The sequence below is a fragment of the Barbatula barbatula genome (genome assembly GCF_947034865.1).
Source record: "Barbatula barbatula genome assembly, chromosome: 4".
Classification (NCBI taxonomy): Eukaryota; Metazoa; Chordata; class Actinopteri; order Cypriniformes; family Nemacheilidae; genus Barbatula; species Barbatula barbatula.
Window position 1 is genome coordinate 27,845,349 of NC_136768.1, and position 23,862 is coordinate 27,869,210.

The following is a 23,862-nucleotide window of genomic DNA, read 5'->3' on the forward strand; positions in this document are numbered from 1 at the left end:
CTTACATCATTACAACAGCCCAGCTTATTGGTGGAGAGGAGACAGAGTTATAAAGCCAATTAGTGCTTATGGGGATGATTGGGAGGCCGTGATTTATGGGTGAATGTTGGCCAGGATGCCGGGGTTACATCCCTACTCGTATTCGAAGGGATTTTTAATGACCAGAGAGAGTCGGGACCCTTGGTTTAACATCTCATCTGAAGGACGGTACTTATTGACAATATAGTGTGCCAAAACTGGAGCATTAGGACCCACACAGACCACCCCCTGCTGGCCTCACTAACACTTCTTCCAGCAGAAACCTTCCCAGCAGGCCTCCCATCTAGGTACTGACCAGGCTCAGCCGTGCTTAGCTTCAGTGGGCAAACAGTCTTGGCCAATTCCTGGTGTGTGTACAACAGAACTTCCTAGTACTTGGATCTGTTTCGCTGAAAGCCATGCGATATTCTGACAGTATCACCAGAGGCATCGCTTCAACATTTGTTTTAAGATATATGGGCGTGACTTTCCTTTTTCTCTGCGATTTGATTGGATGTATAATAACAGCATACTCCTTTTGAAATAGAACTGGCAGCACAGTAACAGTTGAAGGGGAGGAGTTAACAGATGCTCCGCCCAAGCCGTCTAACATACGTCATTTAAGAAAGATGGAAGTGCATTTTCAGATTTTCACTGAAGATTTACACATTTTAAAAGAGAATGACCCACACTGATAAACTATTTACAATAATAGCTGCAATATTTCATAGAAAATAGTTATTGTCATTTTCATTTCCCACATGGACTTTAAAAGACGGTTTGGAATTGTTTGAATGTTATGCTGGGCTTGAATTAGTAGTGGAAGAATGTAGCTCCCCAAGGAATATCAGGTAACACTTTATTTTACATGTTACATATGTTATATGTATTAACTATAGCATTTCCTATTAATTGTGCCTAAAATAAGTTTGTTGCTCACATTATATATAATCGGGTGATGAGGAAAGACGATCACAAGAGCATGGACCAATTTCAAATGAAGACTTTTACAATAAACAAAGTTGTATTTGTACAATTTGTTTCCATTGCTCAAAGTCGCTTATTCAATGCCTTCATTCACTCTTTTGAATATTTGATTTTAGACCTTGTTGATGTTTCTGCATACATACCGTATAGCAAGATGACCTAAACTGTTCAATACGCAGTGTCACACACTGTATCCCACAATGCACTGCAGCATGACGCGACCTTTCTTTATAGAAAGAATTTTTTTACAAATACAACACAGTGCTGAATAAGTAGTTTGTTCGTATTTCATTCCAAATATAGTTGTGATTTATGACTATGACATAAAGGAAAGGTTAAAGGCTGATAAAATATCATTCTGCTGTTCAGACATGTATATGAGATTATGACTTTTATCGAGTTCCCGAGCCTGGGCATTAGAAATATCAAGGAAAGGACATTTTCCTGAACATGAAAATGTAATTAAATCCTAAAGGTGACGTTGGTTATTTCGGTTTGTCACCTGCCTGAACACATACACATTTTCATTGGCTGGACGAATACATTCAAGTTAGCCAATGCTTTCGAAAATGTCGCTCTTGATATTAAAAACAAACAGCAATAGGTCGATACATTCAGCTGATATATTAGGAAATATTATAGGGAAATATAAATTTCGTGGGTTAGAAAATGCTTGTCATAACTGAAATCTTTATAGAATAGTTTCCTTATTCACTGAAGAGAAAAGAATGAACTGATCGGTGGAAATTAATATGACTTACAAGAATTAATGCAAGAGAGGTGTCATTTTAATAAAAGTGGCGAATCTTGATTGTGAACCGTCTCACCTTATACATTATAATGTAAAGCTACGTACAATGTTTTAACCTCGTTTCATACCTATTCATATTTTACCAAATAATTGTTGTGAAACTTTCGATTTGAGCACTTAACAATCCGAAGTCTTGGTCAAGAGCAAACGTCTATAAGTGCTTTACAAATGAATAAGATTATTAAGAATGTGAAAACACAAATTAATTGAAAATATCAAAATGTCTTGATATGGTATCCCAGCATGCTTCGGGTCCTTACGGTCATGTGAATGTGACGCTCGTCATGCTTCTTTAAGTTGCAGATGAATCAGCAGTCGAGTTCATAATGAAGTCACCAGGGCTGATGATCCTTTCTCACCGCACGCCACGCGTGTCTAATCGCTCATTTGTTCACATGACATATTTAAATGTCAATCGAGCGTAATTATGCAGATTTAGTTAACACATTGTAATTAGCGCTCTAATGGACAAATGAACGGGGAATTTAATTGGTTTCTCTTAATGGAATCATCTCTCTGCCCCGTTGGAAGGTGTAGGCCTACTGCACATACTGTAACTATACCATACCATCAATAGATTTCCTCCAAAATGAAGAGTACATTTGGGGTCGTCTAGCTACCCTCAGCTGGGTCATGAATATTAATGATTTGTTTAACAGCAGATCAACGAGTGCTAGTCTAGCCACGTGCAATCTGCCGTCTGTGTTTATCCTCGCACCGTGCAAACAAAAATGAAGCTCTTTGAGTGTACTCGCTATTGCACAAAAAGTGTGCGGGTGACTCTAGGGTCAGTACACCCCAGATGTAAAAGACTCATCCCGTGTTTATTCCGAGTCTTTTGTAAGAATGGACTCCGTTTGGCATTACAGCTTGATCAGATCGAACCGTTTATCTGCTGGTGAAACTTACAGTAAGAGCCGAGCTCGAGTGACACGCAGATCTATTCCGTGAAACTAAAAGATAAACGGCTGAAAATGCAACCTTCTAAGTGACCTCATTTTGGTTAATACTGAGACAACATCACTGAGAACTCAATCCCATAATGCATGCATTATATGTAGTATAAAAGTCACTTCATTAATCTTCATTAAGAAGCTAAACGCATTGCTCTGAATATTACCGAGTAGTGGAGACAATTACTTTTTTGAGGTTTTCTTTTATTCAATTCCATAGGGTGAGACTAGTGTAATGTAGCGCCCCCATGTGACAGCACCAGAACACAACAACAGCTTTGACAATGAATCTTTTTTTACTGTTGACATGAAATACTTTTGGGAAATGCTGCAGTGTGACACGTGCACATGAGGGTTTTAAGCATTTGACTCATTGTCATGCATTATAAAGTCATAATAACGAGGATGCTAAAACAAAAATCTATATTTATACGATTTATTGCATTACAGAACATTAAAAGCGTAAAACTAAACTGTAAAATAACACTACATACAAACTTACTTTTAAAAAGTTACAACCTAAACATAAGCTCACATCTTGACGTCAAAGCTAGCATTTATGCATCACATACAGACACACTCGCATTACGTCAGCCATCTGCCACCCTGATGTTTTATGACTGAACTTCCTCTGTATTTAAACATGTTTAGTCAGATATGAGACAGAATAACTTGACTTCGGGTTTAGTGTTGGACAACACACACACACACACAAACATCTCTACACGAGGACATCTTAGTGTTTGTCCTCCCGGAATCACATTAACTTTCACATCACATTCACTCTCTTGACAGATAATTGGCTGACTGTAGGCACGTGCCACACACGCAACTCCTGATTGGATGCCGCGGCGGAAAACGCGTCTCGACGCTCCAATGCCGTTGCGACTTGTGTTTGGGGGACCGAAGAGGCTGATGGGGGCAGGTGGTGGATGGGGGGTTGTTGAGGGGGCAGGGTGGGGTAAAATCCTTCAACGATGGAGTAAAGAAAAGGAAAGTCAGGTCAGAATAAAACAGATCCGTGTGTGCGCTCATTTAGGAAAAGCGCTAATAAAAATACACGATCGCGAGTTTCGATATTAGCGCGACTGAATGAGCGAGATATTCGTAAATATTAAATTGATGCCCGGTGTGATGCTGCGAAATGTTGATTAAGAAACTTATTGAATACTACAATACGAACCCTAGAAGCGCTAATAAAAGTCAGTGAAGCGGCGCGTATTTGCATTTCAATAGCTGGAGGGATTTGCGTTAATTTACGCTACGTGGGGGTGAAACAGAGGTCTGGGGGGGGGTCTGTCTACACACAAACCCATAACCCCCCTCGCAATCTCACGCGCACACAGGCCATAATACTCTCATTTAAGATATACTTCACAAAGACACGTGACCGTTTAATAACTCTGATGCTTTATCATAAATTCAGACTTTATTTTACATTGGAATCACACAAAAAAAGTATTGAGTGACATCATGATATATGAACAGCACGAGGGAGGTTTGCATGTAATTATGCGTAGTTCACTAGAAACATCACATAAAAAAACACCATTCCATCGTTTTGCCCAAATATGTATTTTGATATTTTCTTCCTATAGATAAATCCACAAATGTGACGTACAGTTGAACTTTTTCTACAGTTATCCCGTTTGGCGGACACGCGCAGGAGCGCGTTCGCGCGCCGGAGGAAGGGAGAGTTCTTCTTTCGCCGCTCCATCCGGGAACTTTCCGAATTAGCATTGACAACCGACGCGCAACTTTTTCCTCGGGCAAAGTGAAATCAAGCCGCGCGCTCGGACAACATCTAGTCCCCCGTTTTCAACTCGAAGTTCGTCGAATAGCCCCCCGCGTGCGGGATCGATCGACAACGCGTTCGCGGCGTCGTCCACGGAGCCGATCTGCGCGCGCGTCGGCCTCTTTCGCTCGTGTTTTGAGCACTTTTGTTTATACTGGCGTAAAGTGGGTGATGAGTCTCGCGGCCAGTGAAGAAGCGAGAACTTGCTGTGCAGCCCGAGTAGTTCTTTCGATTGTTATTGTTGCTTTTCAAAATATTTGGACTACGCCGCAAATAACGCGGATCGCGTCGAAAGTGGTGGAAAAGTGCTTCTGAAGTCACAACATGGAGCTACAAGGCCTTCAAGAGGCACTGAAAGTAGAAGTCCAATGTCATCAGGTAAATAAAATGGCACTGTTACGGGAGCTTTTCTGGGCTTTTTACTCGACTGCTTGTCGGGAGAGAGAGAGAGAGAGAGATCCGCTGCGTTTCACTGTTTACGTTCGGTTGCATTTACGCGATATAACGGCAGCATTCTTTCGCCGGTATGACGCCATTATCACTTTAAAGGCAGATTGAGAAAACGCTCTTTGATGCACTTTCGCGCACGCGTTGCATTTTTCGCGTTTTCGATGAATAATGCGGCGGTTTTGTGGAGCGATCGGGACGAGACTTGAATATTTATGAGCTTGAAACTGACTCGCTGCTCTCGCCGCTTTGTTCCTCCCTCACATCGTAACTTACTTTACACGTAACGCGTTTTCTTCCTTTGCTCCGTTTAAAAACTAGTTGCACGGATGAAGCGAGACCGGCGGGCAGATGTTTATTTCAAGCGTTCGAGAACAGGCCATTTGCATCGGGCGAAAAACTTTATCGGCGTCCATCTACCTCGCAGTTTTCCCGTCGGTTGCTGCTTTGTCCTTAGCGTGACTTTGCCAAATAACGCAACGTGTTTTATCAAGTTTCGAAAGTGGCTTGTTACGCTGGCTTACGGGCTCGTGTGTTTATTTCACGGACGGAGGTTCAAACAGACAACAAGACTGAAATCACACACACACACACACACACAGTGCTTTAAGTGGCGAACAAGTCATAGTTCATTCGTTGTGAATGTTTAGTGCACTTCACGCGATGGTTAATGGACGTTTACGGCACTTCAAATGTTGTATAACTACGAACGCGAGACGTGAACTGTGGGTTGACACGCACCGAGTGTTTTCACGTACACGCACATGTCTGGAAAACTGCGAAACTGGAGGTGTTGGGAAACGTTAGCGTCCATTTTGAGTGTCTCGGCATGTTTCTGGAGAGTTTTGCGAAGGGACTTTCAGTCGCTCGCTTTAAGACGCGTCGCCGAGCGCGATTTTTCACTTTATTCACTTAACGCACTTGTTTCGTACTTTATTGCCTCGCTGAGGGGATTTATTTCTCGACCCGGTCACATGACGACGTGGTCGAATTTGATTCGATCTTTGCACTTCGCTTCCACTTTTTACGATCGCACGCGAAACAACGCAAGGTCATCTTTCCCTCGCGACGATTTCGGTGTCCGTTCGCCCGTGGGCATTTCTCGTCCCACGATCCTTCGCTGAATCCGTCGATACATGTCGCGTGCGTTCGATGGACTTGACGTCCTGCTGCGGCGTTCAGCACCTCGGACAGCGGCGCGCACGTCACACGTTGCGGCGGTCGTGTTTATGGAGTTTGTTGTGAAGGTTTTCGCTGTTTGATAGTGGAAGCTTCCATTTTGTGACGAAGGGGTGTCGGTTCCTTTCTAACATGGAGCAAAAGTCTGCAGAGTTTCGGGCTGGGGGAGGGAGGGCTCATTCATGGCCTTTCTGGAGAGGGGGAAGGGAGCAGAAAACCAAAGTCAGCATCATCACACAAGACATGAGGCCTTCACAAGATTACCCAATGATCTTTTTCTTATGCGAGTACGCATTAAACATGGGTTGTGTTTCAATACATTACACTTTGTTAATGGAGGGTTTTTTGTGACTACCGTTATAATGACACGAACATACATCATATGATATATATAATGTGAATTATAAGGCGTAGATTTCTCTGTAATGTGTTAATAATATCTTCATGGGACATTAGTTAAACCGTTTCTTCGAAGCTTTAAGATGACAATATTTCAAAGCATTTTAGTCCGTTCATTGTAAACTCCCTTCTGGGTTATTTATATCCAATCATGTGACAGATATTTGTACGATGGGTGATTTTTAGTATTCAAGTATATCTGAATGTCACACGTCAAGTGAATTGAGTATTCGTGACTGATTGTAATGGGACAAAAGTGTTTAAACCTTCTCATTTATAGAGATTACTTTTGAGTAAATGTTGCAGTCCTGATGATAAAAGTTGTACACTGAAGTGCTTTCACAACACAATACCGTTAACGCTATTATCTTTTACATTGGTCACTTTTTGAGGCAAGGCCTATAACGATCCACCCTCCTCATGTTCCAGCCAAAATTACACAGATGAACGCAGACAGCCCTCCGGCTTCTATTAGCTGACATCATCATCGTGTGAAGGTTTAGTCATCTTGTGTTCCCCGCAGGGTAAACGCGTCGTGTCCACATATATTTACACACTTTCTCTTGAGTTAGAAATATGCGTGGCGTGAGAGTCTTTCTGCATTGTGGTGTTATTTCTCTGGGTTGCATCACTGATCCAGAAACACTTGTACAATCCCAGCTTTGATTTGCTCTCTTCGCTACTTTAAAACATATTTTTCGGGATTCTTTAAAGCTCGCAACACCTTTGCGAAATGATCACTGTCTGCGTTTGTTCGTGCGTGTCCAACGCAAAACCGACATTAGCACAACTCTTGTCTTACTGTTGAAATGGAAGTTGCGTCTGTTCTTTCGAGCACGCAGTCATACATATCTAACGTGTGTTGTGAATGTTATTTACCTTCCCGTGTAGTTTAAATGAACAGTCCACCCAAAAAAGTAAATATGCTCATTTTTATGTTTAACCTGTATGACATTCTTTCTTTAGTGGTTCACGAAATGGGATTCAATGAAAAGGCGACATCAGCCACTCTTTTCTTATAGTGCAAGTGAATGGGGACTGGGGCTGTTATGCTCAAATGTACAGAAAAGCATCATAAAAAGGTTGTGTACTACATTACAGGAAACAAAATTAAAATGATTATTCACTGATACAGTTTCACGTTACTGAACCCCTCGGGAATATATAAATAGCGTATCGATGTCTCGTTTTGGAGCTTAACAGCCCCAGTCCCTATTAACTTTCATTGTCCGCAAAAGTAGTCGGCTTTAATCTCAAAACCTACCCATTTGTGTACCATAGAAAATAGACAGTCATACCAGTTTGAAACAACATGAGAATGCGTGAATGAGAAGATATTTAATTGGGTGAACTGTTCCTTTAATAAATACCGGACCCCGAGAGAAACAGAAGCGTTTACAGCTTGCATAAGCACGATGCATAAGCACAAATGCGAGTTGGCTTGCATGTCTTGGTTTGAAAGGAGGCCAGCGTTCTGTCCGAAGTGATTTGAGTATCTCTGTACCGCAGGCAGACGGTCCCTATAACATTTATAGATGAATGCAAAAGGCAACTGAAAATAAAAAGCCAATGTACAACTCATAAAAATACACAATGTGTAAAACGCTATGCATCAAATAAGAACAGCTCGTACATTCATCATTGTGAGAGCAACTGGCCTGGTTTCAAATGAGCGGGGTCACTCGTTCTAGGTCATGCAAGGCCAAACATCTTTACAATTACATATTTAAAGCCATAAATGGTTTGGAAAAAGTGAATGATGGTGCGAGAGCGAGGGACACTTTTATTGTGTTTATTGACAGCTGTGGTCACTAATATAAACTGGACGTCATCTTTGGACACGAACAGACTATGACGCCGAACGGAATATAAAAAAACTGCTTAAATTTGGATCTGTTTCTCAAATAAAGCTCTCATTTGACTTTAAATAAAGACAGTAAGGCCCGGTTTCCAGACGCCTAGCTAAGGACAAGACTATGCCTTACTTAAATTAGAATATTCAAGTCGCTTTTATCAAAATACCTTAGATAAAAATATCACTGGTGTGCATATTGAGTCAAAACAATGGCAATCACATATTTTAAGATATGTCAAGGCAATTTATTTTCAGTTGAGACAGCCCAAATCTTCATTTTAGTCAGGGCCTAGTCTTAACATTGTCTGTGAAACTGGGCATAAGAGTTACATCGACTATTTTAAACATAATAAACAGAAATTATATTTGGTCAATGAAACGACCCTTTTCTATGTCTTATATCCTTGTTATTCGAGGGAGATTCTCATATCTACAGATTTGATATCAAAATGATTTATTTAAAGCAGAGTATCTCGCTTACTGGAGAGCAATGGCCCCTCTCTCTCTCGCCCGCGTTCTTTCATTTAAAGCGCATGCCATCAATTTCTATTGGCAAAATTGATATTTTGCAAAGTTCATCCACATTTGATTAGGCAAACCGGTCGTATCCAATGGCAACAACAGCCGATGTTATGGGCAGCAATAGCAAGAGCCACGAAAGTTCACGTGTAATTATAGACTGTTACTTTTATAGAGTCAAAACTGTACAGAGGAATCGCTTCTCCAGGAATAGTTCGCTTGAAAGCTGTTTATTATGGACGACAGAAGCTTTATTTTAATGAACACAAAGGCTTTTTAATATTTTCATCTGTTGTATCTCATAGCAACGCTGCCTGCGGTAAATCACTGTCATTACCGAGACAAATCCACTGCACTTTATCCCCAAGCAAACATGAATCGGCTTTTCATTGAAGACGCTTCTGTTCCAGACGACACAGGGCGATCGTGTTTATCAACTGCGTTTTTTTATTATTCTCCTTCAGGTAGTTTAGATGGTTACCATGGCGATAGCATTAAAAACGTGTCATCTGTGCGGAAATAACTCTAAATACACTAGTGCGCCCATTCATTTTCTTCAGAGAGATCAAACAAATTCTCAGTACACCATGAATCAAACTAACCAACAATGAGATCAGTAAAAGAGTCGGGAAGTGTTTAAAAGTCAGATTGGGAAGTCTTTAAATCATGCAAAACATTCAAATATAGTTATAAAACGATTGTAACTTGAGATTATGTGATTGTATTAGATATCTGCAATAATATTTATGTAATATTAAGTAATAACTACGACATTTCAAAGTATCACAGTGAGGAATTCTGCTGATTGGTTGCCAGTGGTGTTGGGGGAGGGACATTCTCAGTTTGCGCAGAACTTGACTGGACGAAAATCTGTTCAGGATGAGTCATCAATATTTTTCAAACCATTTTCTGCGGAAGATATATAGTCCATTAAAAATCAGTTGTCTTGTTGATGACCTCAAAACACACATTGATTAAAACTCTTACTTGGCTTTCATGTGTTATGACGTTGTGATTTATGGTTCAGTAAATTAAATGAGATGATTCATCAGAAAATGTTCAAAGAATTCCAGTAAGTGATTCGTTGAAATGATTCAGACTGTGACTATAAGAATCTTTGAGTTTGAATCTGTTTTCAAAGATTGATCCAATCAGAATTGAGAGTCAACACCATCTGTTTTAATCATCCCTTATTTACTCGGCCTCATTATTAGAGTTCTTAAATGTTTGGTTTAGAAACAGTTCCTCACGACTTTATGATTCACGCTGTAGCTGAAGTCTTTGACATCTGACTCAACGCTCTGCGGCTTTCTGTGCCGTGAGACGATAATGGTGTAATGAGATTAGAGCACGTTAGATGACCAATAGGATTATTCGATTTGGATTAAAGCCGACACGTGCAGTGATGACTTTGTTGGCTTTGTTCCAAACATTTGCGATCTGTCTATGAAGCTCACTTCATGTGATATGATAACAGTGATTGACAGCTGTAGAGGTGTCTTCTCAAAGAGTCGATTTATAAACTGAATAGTTGTGGTGCTGACTGGTTGATAGCAGATGAATGAACAGATTTTGGGGTTGTCATTATTTGCATGATGGACCACAAAAACATTGAATATTTTTTTTAAATACATATTTACTGGAGTACAGGGCCGTACACATATTCTATGAAAATGAATAAATGTAATAGCGTAGCTCGCGTGCGATACAGTTTGGCAGAGCCGCTTGTTTGTGTGAAGTGCGCTTGTCGTTGCACTTGGTCATGTGTGAGGTTAACTAATGGCGCACCGCTATTTATTTTCGGTTTTATTCAGTTTATGCAATTAAAACTTGTTTTCCAGCTGCATGGAGTCCATTAATCTAATATTTCATCTACTTGTTATGAGGGAATGAGCTGCACACTTTAACGTTACAATTTGGATTTGTCTGTATGTTACTATACGAGGACACAAACTTCATCCACAGAGTTGTTCTATGTTTATTTTACGTTTGAGTGTAGCTCCTGTCAAACACACTGAAACCCTAGCGTCTGCGTGACCAGCCGCCAAAATAAGAGTCTGATTAATTTGAACCAGATGATAAAATAATTAACTTGTGAACACTATAGTATACTTTGACATTTATTTTAGTAAGTTTCAAATATAGGCCTACTATGGTACACACTAATTTTACTGCAGTTTACTATAGTTTAAAAAATCAAGTTTTTTATGATGTTATCATGGTTTTATTGTGTAAGTTAGCTGTATCTTTTTAGTTAATATGGCTTAATTCGAAACAAACCAACTGCAGTTTGATATGTAGTTACCGCATTTTGGAACCAAACTCTTCATATGTAGTGTTTTCAGTACAAAGGGGGCGTATCTTGTGGTGTGCCCCGCCCCCTGGCCTGCATGCTGTGCTTGGACTGCCCTTAACAAACAGAAAGAGCCCTAAATCATTGATGGAGTAAGGTCGTGTTTGGGCAGATTTTAATGGGTCACGTACTGTAATACCGGAGTTAACTGCCGCACACGGCCACTTACAACCCAACAAGCACTTGTGCTGCAATCCATTATGTCATTTCCTGCTGAAGCCTTAAAGGAGTCATATCAGGAAACCCAATTCTCCTGCTCTTTTGAAACATACTTTGTGCAGAAGAGGACGATTTTAGCTCCAGTTTGTTCTCAAAGAAAACATTCATAACAAATGACGCTTCTTGTTAAATATTGAAGAACACGTAATGATTCAAAGTTGTATTTGTTCATAAGCAAACCGGCTCGACTGTGATGAAAGGTGACCCTTCTATTAGTGGTACTGTAGGAGGATGTTTATTTTGTTATGGATTTGTTATTGTTGTGATGGCCAGGTGTGATCGCTGTAGCTCTGCTGATAACGGATTTCTAGTTTACTACAAAAATTATCTTTCAAAATCCGTTGCAGAACTTCTGGAGGTCATGAGAAGGTTTTGGGTTTCATGCCCAATACAGTTGGTATAAGAGTGAATGAAAATGAAACGTTATAATAACAATTGGTTGCTTTCTTAAAGAGACAGTACACCTAAAAAGAACAATTCTGTCATCTTATTTTGTTCCAGACCTTCTTCTAAGGAACACGAGAGGAGATGTTGTAATGATGTCCACACTGGTATTTTGTTCCGTTGAAATAAGTGCGAATGGGAACTGACACTTCAAGTCAGTCTTTCGAGCTTCACCTTTAAAAAAGGAAATAATTTGGATTTAGAACGGCATGAGGGTAAGAAAGTTAATTTGGGATGAATAATTCCTTTTAGGACTTTCACAATTACAGTTCCACATTCTGCCAAATGACTTTGAAGTCAAACGAATTATAATTGTTGTAAATTCTACTTGAATGAATTTTCACGGCTCTCTGAACATGTTAACCGCGATCTCAGATGTAAATTCCGGTGCGGCGGTTAAGCGTCTGGACTGTTAACTTTGACGTTCCAGGTTCGAATCCCGCTGGAGCGTTATTAGCATTCAATAATAAAAACGATTTGTCCAATGTCATCTCTGCCCTGCGCTGTGTTCTTCTGCGTGTGACCCGGTGTCGTTCGTGCTTGGCAACCAGAAGGTGGCACGCTTTATATTCAGCCTTTACAGGCGAAGCGCCGGAGCTATTTATAGCCTGAAGACGGTTTAAACACAAGAGGGAGACGAGAGGGAACTGGAGACGCTCATCTTCCACACTCATGCCCTTGATCACGGGTTCGAGTGGGACCGGAGGCCTTAAGATATTTTATTGAAGATGCTGAAATGTATTCGTATCACACTAACTGAAGATTTATGGCTCTGCATGCAGTCCAGCTAGAAGTGGAAAAAGGTCTGATGAAGCAGGTGAAAGGAGTAAATGAATTTGTGGATTTACATACAATTACATTCCTACCAAAAGAGTTGGTCGGAGTCTTGGAATGAGTTCAAAGTGTTCATTGAGGTCGCAGTAGTGCGATGTGATATTGGTGATTGATCACCATTGAGTGGACGTCCGTGTCTCGTGCGTTTGGCGTCTGGACCGGATTTCCTCTCTGGTGATCCTCAGAGATTTTCCAGGATGCAGTGGGATCGGTAGGAATTCTTTAAACCGATGTAATCCGACCACTTGGTAATCAATAGGGACATCAGCTGTGTCCGTTCGCCACTGTACAGAAAAGTGACGCTCGATGAATAACTTTCTGATGACGTTAAACTATTATCGTCTTTTAAAGGTTTATAAAGGTCACGCTCTTCTTGATTGTGGCCTAATGGTTAGAGCGTTGGTCTTGTGATCAGCTGGTTCTAATCTCCAGCAGGTCATGACTGAAGTGCCCTTGAGCAAGACACCTTACCCCTGATTGCTCTGCAGTAATGTGTCACTGTAAAAAACTACTTGTAAGTCGCTTTGGATAAAAAGTCTGCCAAATGAATAAATGTAAATAGATGATTTTCAAGACTCCCGTTTTAAAGTCACTTCCCAAACACTGTGTTTTAGACCAACGTCTTTGTAAGTGGCCAATAAAACAACTGAAAACCGAGAGAGAACGAAGACAGAGAAGGCCGTCCTTGAAATGTCACTCAAACAAAGAGCCGCCCATCGTAAAGAACGAGGCTGTGATTGGCTCCTGACAAGGTCACTGTCAGTGATGTGTGAAAGACCGAAAGATTCGGAGTCACTTTTTTGCAAGTTGTCCACATTCCTGTAGTGAACTAGTACTTGAAGCTCGCCCAAAAAGGACAGCTCATCACCTAAAAAAACAACTAACCGAAAAGGTGTAAGGAATCAAAAACATGATGAATGAGTGAGGAACGAACATCAGAGAGGATCGTGCGGTATCGCTTCTGTTCGTGTGGAAACTAAATATAGAAAAAGAAGAATACAAGATACGATCAATACATATCTTGAGCATGACACGCTCGACTTATTGAAGATGTAACTGATACACTCTTGAGTTTTTACATTCTTCTGCAGCACACAAAAGAAGATATTTGGAAGAAGGTTGATAACCCCATCGGTTCGGTTCCTAGTATAAACAAGGTTTTTATTCTTCCACTAAAGAAAAAGTCACATCCAGATTGATGAATAAATGATGAATGTTTATTTAAGGTGAACTTTCCCCTCAAGATCCTGCTTCCGTGTTAAGATTGGGCATGAAAAGGGAATATCATTCATTCATCCTTTCATTTTTTTTTTTTTTTGGAGTTCAATTCCAGCCCTGCTTTTAAAATCCAGCCTGTCATTATCCAGTAATCCAGAAGGCTTTTATTAGACGCTTTATTCGCGTTTTCAACACCACAGGACGCTCTCAATGAACGCATTGATCAGAGCAGATGTGTGTAAGCATCTCCGTTGTGTCGCGTGACGTTTTCTTTGGCCGGGGATGAAAGTGATCAACTTTCACACATGTGATACATGTAATACATCCGTTCCACTATGCACATGTATGTTTCGATGTGAAATATCAATGTTTGTAGAAATGCAGACAAAGATTGTGTCAATTAATAATACGATTTAATAACAATATACTGTATGTGTATTTCAATCAAATGTCTCTTCTAATGGAAACGCAGATCAAGAAATGTCAAGCAGACGGTTGACCCGAACATGATCCAAGAGTCCGTGTCTCTTGAGTTAGTTGTTGTACGTCATGAAGAAGCCGGCTGTCATAGTTCAGCAGAGATTGATTTCTCCGGCCGTCGTATGCCGCGTGTGGCATTTCATTTGCGTGATGAAGCAATCCTGTCGAATGAGACGATTTTCCTGCTGCTGTCTCCACATTGATCAGGTGAATTGAAACAAGACGACGATCGGCTTCAAACTCGCACGGATAACGTTATATCGATTCGATGAAAGACATCAACTTGGAGGATTGGTGATTTGTAGAGATGGACGGTTTCAGGCGGTTAACAGACCTCACAAGTGAGCATCATGTTTCAGACACGTCTTTCAAATAATTGAAATTCATTTCTCATTTGCAGTGAGAGTATACGGCCTCAGTGAAGGTTTGTATGGTGACCGACTCTATGGTCTGCTTTACAGATGGTTACATCACGTTCATTTCTGGCTTCCTTGTGCGTATCGTACAAAATTGACTGGCTTTGTTGCCATGACAACAAAGTCAAGGTTACAGACAAGGTCAATATCACACTGGTTTCATGTTCACAGGTGTAGGTCGTATGACTTTTTAGAATTGTGTGCATTTAAGTGTACTCTCATGGAAAGTTCATTACTGTTGGTTTGTGTATTCTGAACAAAACAATATAAGGTAGACTGTATTAACGATAACTTTCATCACCGTCAACCTTACGTGTCCAAATTCGCAGTTTTTCAGGAAATGGAAAAACGCTACTTTTTAAATGATTGAATACTGTGTTGTCAAAGTTGACAAATACTTTTTATTGGTTATATATTTGCAAAACCCAGTGACAAACATAAAGGATGACTAATAATAATGATTTATGGCAACAACAAAAAAATCACGAAATATGGCGATAAAAGGTTTCAGAAGGACATCAGCTATATATTATTTGAAGTGAGGAGCCAAAAACTGTGTTTTAAAAAAATGTAAAAAATCATGTTTTTTTGTTATGTTACAATTTCTTAACTCATAAATCATGTTATTTTATTGTGGTATTTAACTGCAATTGGTTTGTTTGAATTTATCTCTTTTAGGAACCAAACTCTTCATTTATAATAAATAATATATAATCGGAAAATATCATATATAATAATTGGCAATAAAAGCATGCATTTTATGTTTTTTTTCTGAAATAAGAGTTATAGAAATACATTTGGTTCAAACGAATGATTCAGGAATCTGGACCGCGGCTGGTTTTCATGTTTGTTGTGGTTTTATTGTGAATCTTATCTGATGGCCGCAGGCTGCGGTTCCTCTCGCTCTGCATCTCAGATCTTCATCATGAGTATCAGTGCATGGGACAAATCAACAAGTGATCAAAGATAGGAGAACAGATCTCTGGGATTTCTGTGTACTGTTGTGTTGATGGATGTCGGACAGTCACGTATCATAAGAGCGTGAAGGATTGACTCATGGCCAGATGTTTTGAAGGATTGACTCGTGGCCTGATGTTTTGAAGGATTGACTCGTGGCCTGATGTTTGGCAGGAGGCTGTTAAGGTCCAGCTTAAAGCTGCTGCTGAAAACACACAGCACAAAACGCCGCTGGCTTATCGAGTTCTCCATTGGGTCACCACATGTGAATTAAGCAGGAGCAGAACTTTTATAAGCCAAAACGGCGATCGTGTGTCGTGGATTCTTTGCCAACCATGATCTTTTATAAGATTGGCAGTACGGCCTGACGATTTAACACGATCACCGTTGACCGCAGACTGTACAACATCCACTAGAAGATCATGTCCACCTGTCAAGCTCTCCGCCAGATCTCAGGTGCCCCCGCGGTGAGACCAAGCGCCGCTGGTCGTCCTTTAGTCATTCGGCACAATGAACACAATGAAAGAGGAAGCTGAAGGCTGAGCCTGAGGACGGGGTCGAGCAGTTCATTACAGCGCTGTAAACGATTTTAATGAGTGTTTGTGTGTCAAAGACCCTCATTCAAAGCTCATCATCACTCGAACGACTCGAAATAACTCTTCACGTGTACGTACGACACATCGTCTTCCTCTTCTCTGTGAGGCTCGCTGCGAGTCAGTCTGACTGAGCATACAGTGTAAGGTCAAACACGGTAAATTTATTAAACGCATGGATAGAGACGACTGTTCCAGATTTATCCTCAGGGTTTGATGTTGTTCAGCTGACTGGTTTTCTTCGTATATCTAATAGGGTTGGGCGATGTCAACCAAATTGGCATCGAACAATGGTTACAGTAAAACATTGTGATGGGCGATGACATTGGGGGTCCTCAGTACAGCTCCTGCCCGCTAGGAACGATGTGAAGCAGCCATCAGAGAACTGAAAAATTACTTTCAATTACTATTACATGGACGATGACATTGCCATGCAGTGTTTTGAAGTGAGGCCCGTCTTTATACAACGCGGCTGCGCCGACACGTATGTCTTCTTTATTCAATGCAGGATGCGCAGACAGGTGTCTTTCAGTTATAAAGTCAGGCTGATCCGCGCAAACTGTTGGAATCGCGATGCCGGCTTACCATCGTGATGTCTGTCAGCCATCGGCAATGGACAATTCCATCGTCTATCGGCCCGATCCTAATATCTAGGGCTTTTTAGGTCCAGTTTTATATCTAGTATATATATATGTTTCTTGAAAATATTGTCCTTAAATAGTTGGCAGCTTCTTGTATAGCTACTTTTAATCCAGCTCGACTAGCTTTTGAAGGATGCAATATTTCCACTCAGTTTAAGCAGTTTTCTCGCTGTGTTGGTGTGTCGGGGGTGACCTCTAACATAATGAGCTGCGGTGTGAGATTGAATGGGACGTCAGGGTGGAAGGCGGCCTCCAGATGCGAGTCGGGCGGGCGTCTGTGGATTACATTGATCCTTTGAAACAACAGAGCGGCCACATGCATTGTGAGGGAATTAATGAGTAACGTACCAACAATCTGCCCATGTGTAGTTCTGAGTGGCGTTAGCACACTTGAAATGACTTGTGCTGCCATTTAGTTTGTTTAATAAAAGAAGAAGGTAGAGACCTGTTCTATTGGAAAGGTAACTCTATAAACGACTTCCCTTGAGATCTGGTGCTATATAGAAAACAAAATAAAATAAAATTGACCTTCAAGGGGGGACGGGCCCCCCCTCTAGGATAGTGGAAGGGGAAACACTTAAAAATGTTTGTGACGCAAAAACTTTCTCTACTTAAACAGCAGTGTTCAACACGTTTTTGCTTTCCAAACTTCAAAGCAATATGGTTTTCCTCAAATCATATTTATTTATATTAATGTGTCGTTTTAATGTAGAACAGAAAATAAACATATATTTAATCAATTTAGCTCAGTTGGATATAATGTATAAAGATATGATCTCTTATCAGGCCATTTATTAAATGAATGTATAGGCTCTGTGGTTTTAGGGGATGCTCTCTTAATAGAAGTCGGATTATTAATATTTGTAAATAAAAAAAGCAGCAAATGTAATGTAACAATTAAAATCACAAACACAAAACAGAGTTACTAACTAAATAAGCCTTTCGTGCCATCGTCACCTTTTCACTTTCATACCAGAACTTCTACAATCTTTAAATAATTTCCCAATTAAAACATTGAAGTGTGGACCTGCTTGTTAAGACCCAGCAAAAGTCCTGTCTTAGTTAGTCTGGGTTTTCACAGGGTCACAAATGTCCGGACCACGGTCCGCCAATTTAGGATGACTGATGTAGAGTGTCTGTTGTTTTTATTACTTGGATTTATTTTGATATACTTAAGGATGTGGATAGATCGTTGATATTCTGTAATGTTTCATAAGTCAGTCACGTTAGCATTGCGGCTAACGCATTAACGTGGCTTCACTGTATTGTGTTTACTGTATAGCTGCGGGTGCTTTCGCTTATATAAGTGTCGCTATCTTTATAACGCACATCAATGCCATTTTTGTAACCTCAGTATCTCTGTGCACTAATAATCACGAGAGGTTTAGAGAAACTAAACTGTTCCCTCAAAGCAGTTCGAAGATTCAGACATCTTTGAGAAATGGGCGATATAAAATGCATATTTTGAGAAAATGACAGAGTTGTTTGACCTTGGGTGCATTTAGACCTGTAGTTGGGCAGTCGAACACAATATCAGGACAATAAAAAATAGAACATAATGGGCACTTTAAATGACAATATTTTTACGATGTAAGACACTGAACATGCAAGCGGAGGTTGTAGGACGTTGTAAGAATGTTCAAGGAGCATCTGAAGACCTCTGTGCTGCGGTTCATTCTGTTGCGCTCTACCCTGCAGTTTCTCAACGCAAGAATACGTTACATTTGCACGTTGCATTGCATTGCAGTTATGATGTTATATCGTATCATATTGAAATTCACTATTTGTATGTTCTTCTAACAAAGTTTACCTCGGGAATCTGAATGGTCAAATTGCTTGTGAGATGTGCGCAAACGGCAATAAAGAACTTCGAGCACGGATGCCTCCTGAAGTCAGGGCACCACAGCGACGTTGGAAATGCGATTTGTGTCTAAAGGATTTGATTCTTTCATCATAAAGCGAGCGTTGGAGAGAAACAGCATTATGAATATAAGTGGCTGTCTGTCAGGGTTTATTGAATGTACGTGGCTTCGATGTGGAGGACATATTGAAAAGTCCCTCGCATAGAGACGTGTGAAAATGAAAGACCTGTCTCTCTCGCTCTATCCCCCTCCCCCAGGTCTCAAGACCCTCACGAAACCATAAAAGCCATTCAGAAATAAGAAGGGAAACCGTGGAACGGAGTATGAAATATTAAGAGCGGTTCTGATGTGAACTCTGCTGAAAAGAGTTTCTCTGGGATATTGCGTGTGGAGTAATAACAAACAGCTTAATGCGATTATCGCTTCAGAATTACACCTACTGCTTTCTTGTTTTTAGCCAACGTTTTCTGACGGGTTATGAAAAGAACTTGATTTATGAGCTGTCTAAAAACAGTATGATATGCAGTTATGCACCTTGAATAAATACATTTTTGTTGAGAAGATGTTTAGATATTGGCACTGGAATCCTTTCTGTCGCTTGATCGTCTAGTCTTGTGTAATATTTCTCTCTAGAATTGAATAGAAACGACAAACACAGACTGACGTTCAAATGAAAGCTTGAAGTTTTGACTAGACTTTGGTCTGAAATAACACCTTGTGTTTAGGTGTAAATTAGCGATATTCTTTGATGAATAAACTTGTTTGTACGCAAACAAAGTGAAGAATGTGTAAAAAGAGCTCTGTTAACTCTCACTTTCACGATCAAAGTCCTGCAGCACGTTCAGGTTTAGTGATGGGCCGTTGTTTGTGTTTTGTGCGATAGAAGCTCGCCGTCAGAAGTTGTCCTGTGGGGACGGCCGCCAAACCGCTCGCCCTCATCAAGCCGCCCAGCCAGAGCATCGCCATCTCTCTGGTGCCGGCCAAGACTCCCGTTTCCATGGTGACGGCACACATTAACGGACAAAAGACGCCGAGTTCTGAGACGCTCCAGACGTCCCCCATCAACCTCCAAACGCCCGCCGGACAAAACATCAGCCGCTCGCAGGTACAACAACACATCAACCAACACTACACAAACTTCAGACACTCGCAAGTACAACACACTTCACTAGCATTAGCCGCTCGCAGGTACAACAACACATCACTACACAAACGACACTCGCAAGTACAACACACTTCACTAGCATTAGCCGCTCGCAGGTACAACAACACAACACTACACAAACATCAGACACTCGCAAGTACAACACACTTCACTAGCATTAGCCGCTCGCAGGTACAACAACACAACACTACACAAACTTCAGACACTCGCAAGTACAACACACTTCACTAGCATTAGCCGCTCGCAGGTACAACAACACATCAACCAACACTACACAAACTTCAGACACTCGCAAGTACAACACACTTCACTAGCATTAGCCGCTCGCAGGTACAACAACACAACACTACACAAACATCAGACACTCGCAAGTACAACACACTTCACTAGCATTAGCCGCTCGCAGGTACAACAACACAACACTACACAAACATCAGACACTCGCAAGTACAACGCACTTCACTAGCATTAGCCGCTCGCAGGTACAACAACACAACACTACACAAACATCAGACACTCGCAAGTACAACACACTTCACTAGCATTAGCCGCTCGCAGGTACAACAACACAACACTACACAAACTTCAGACACTCGCAAGTACAACACACTTCACTAGCATTAGCCGCTCGCAGGTACAACAACACATCAACCAACACTACACAAACTTCAGACACTCGCAAGTACAACACACTTCACTAGCATTAGCCGCTCGCAGGTACAACAACACAACACTACACAAACATCAGACACTCGCAAGTACAACACACTTCACTAGCATTAGCCGCTCGCAGGTACAACAACACAACACTACACAAACTTCAGACACTCGCAAGTACAACACACTTCACTAGCATTAGCCGCTCGCAGGTACAACAACACATCAACCAACACTACACAAACTTCAGACACTCGCAAGTACAACACACTTCACTAGCATTAGCCGCTCGCAGGTACAACAACACATCAACCAACACTACACAAACTTCAGACACTCGCAAGTACAACACACTTCACTAGCATTAGCCGCTCGCAGGTACAACCCCACATCAATCAACACTACACAAACTTCAGACACTCGCAAGTACAACACACTTCACTAGCATTAGCCGCTCGCAGGTACAACAACACATCAACCAACACTACACAAACTTCAGACACTCGCAAGTACAACACACTTCACTAGCATTAGCCGCTCGCAGGTACAACCCCACATCAACCAACACTACACAAACTTAAGACACTCGCAAGTACAACACACTTCACTAGCATTAGCCGCTCGCAGGTACAACAACACAACACTACACAAACTTCAGACACTCGCAAGTACAACACACTTCACTAGCATTAGCCGCTCGCAGGTACAACAACACATCACTACACAAACTTCAGACACTCGCAAGTACAACACACTTCACTAGCATTAGCCGCTCGCAGGTACAACAACACAACACTACACAAACTTCAGACACTCGCAAGTACAACACACTTCACTAGCATTAGCCGCTCGCAGGTACAACAACACAACACTACACAAACTTCAGACACTCGCAAGTACAACACACTTCACTAGCATTAGCCGCTCGCAGGTACAACAACACAACACTACACAAACTTCAGACACTCGCAAGTACAACACACTTCACTAGCATTAGCCGCTCGCAGGTACAACAACACAACACTACACAAACTTCAGACACTCGCAAGTACAACACACTTCACTAGCATTAGCCGCTCGCAGGTACAACAACACAACACTACACAAACTTCAGACAGTCGCAAGTACAACACACTTCACTAGCATTAGCCGCTCGCAGGTACAACAACACATCAACCAACACTACACAAACTTCAGACACTCGCAAGTACAACACACTTCACTAGCATTAGCCGCTCGCAGGTACAACAACACATCAACCAACACTACACAAACTTCAGACACTCGCAAGTACAACACACTTCACTAGCATTAGCCGCTCGCAGGTACAACCCCACATCAACCAACACTACACAAACTTAAGACACTCGCAAGTACAACACACTTCACTAGCATTAGCCGCTCGCAGGTACAACAACACAACACTACACAAAGTTCAGACAGTCGCAAGTACAACACACTTCACTAGCATTAGCCGCTCGCAGGTACAACAACACAACACTACACAAACTTCAGACAGTCGCAAGTACAACACACTTCACTAGCATTAGCCGCTCGCAGGTACAACCCCACATCAATCAACACTACACAAACTTCAGACACTCGCAAGTACAACACACTTCACTAGCATTAGCCGCTCGCAGGTACAACAACACATCAACCAACACTACACAAACTTCAGACACTCGCAAGTACAACACACTTCACTAGCATTAGCCGCTCGCAGGTACAACCCCACATCAACCAACACTACACAAACTTAAGACACTCGCAAGTACAACACACTTCACTAGCATTAGCCGCTCGCAGGTACAACAACACATCAATCAACACTACACAAACTTCAGACACTCGCAAGTACAACACACTTCACTAGCATTAGCCGCTCGCAGGTACAACCCCACATCAATCAACACTACACAAACTTCAGACACTCGCAAGTACAACACACTTCACTAGCATTAGCCGCTCGCAGGTACAACCCCACATCAATCAACACTACACAAACTTAAGACACTCGCAAGTACAACACACTTCACTAGCATTAGCCGCTCGCAGGTACAACAACACATCAACCAACACTACACAAACTTCAGACACTCGCAAGTACAACACACTTCACTAGCATTAGCCGCTCGCAGGTACAACAACACAACACTACACAAACATCAGACACTCGCAAGTACAACACACTTCACTAGCATTAGCCGCTCGCAGGTACAACAACACAACACTACACAAACTTCAGACACTCGCAAGTGCAACACACTTCACTAGCATTAGCCGCTCGCAGGTACAACAACACAACACTACACAAACTTCAGACACTCGCAAGTACAACACACTTCACTAGCATTAGCCGCTCGCAGGTACAACAACACAACACTACACAAACTTCAGACACTCGCAAGTACAACACACTTCACTAGCATTAGCCGCTCGCAGGTACAACAACACAACACTACACAAACTTCAGACACTCGCAAGTGCAACACACTTCACTAGCATTAGCCGCTCGCAGGTACAACAACACAACACTACACAAACTTCAGACACTCGCAAGTACAACACACTTCACTAGCATTAGCCGCTCGCAGGTACAACAACACAACACTACACAAACTTCAGACACTCGCAAGTACAACACACTTCACTAGCATTAGCCGCTCGCAGGTACAACAACACAACACTACACAAACTTAAGACACTCGCAAGTACAACGCACTTCACTAGCATTAGCCGCTCGCAGGTACAACAACACAAACATCAGTCGAAATTGTGAATGCAAACCCTCAATCCCAAACTGAAAGAACATCCGTCCGACGCGGCCTCCATCAACCTCACCACATGTGATCATAGTCATTTCACGCCATCACGGAGCGACACGTTACACGTTCATTTGCTCAGGCCGGAAGTACAAAAAACACACACTAACTTTAGTCGGAGCAGAGAATTGATGTAATCAAGCCGATGCAAGATGCAGAGGAACTTCAAAATGTTTGACTGTTGTGTTCTTGTGTGATGAGCCGACAGAAATCTGTCATTTTAAGGTACGGTGGG

General features: G+C 41.5%; 2 protein-coding genes across 2 annotated transcripts in view; both read left to right on the plus strand.

Annotated features, from left to right (window-relative positions):
* LOC306893362 (histone H2B-like) overlaps nt 1-23,862 on the plus strand; it is a 265,067-nt gene that overhangs the window by 153,346 nt on the left and 87,859 nt on the right. The gene's annotated exons all lie outside the window — the stretch shown is intronic.
* Nucleotides 4,735-23,862, plus strand: part of phf21b (PHD finger protein 21B) — a 28,611-nt gene continuing 9,483 nt past the window's right edge. The window contains exons 1-2 of the mRNA XM_079455207.1: nt 4,735-4,942; nt 19,864-20,085. Of these exons, the coding sequence (XP_079311333.1) occupies nt 4,889-4,942; nt 19,864-20,085 (276 nt within the window). The 5' untranslated portion in view covers nt 4,735-4,888. The remainder of the gene's footprint in view (nt 4,943-19,863; nt 20,086-23,862) is intronic.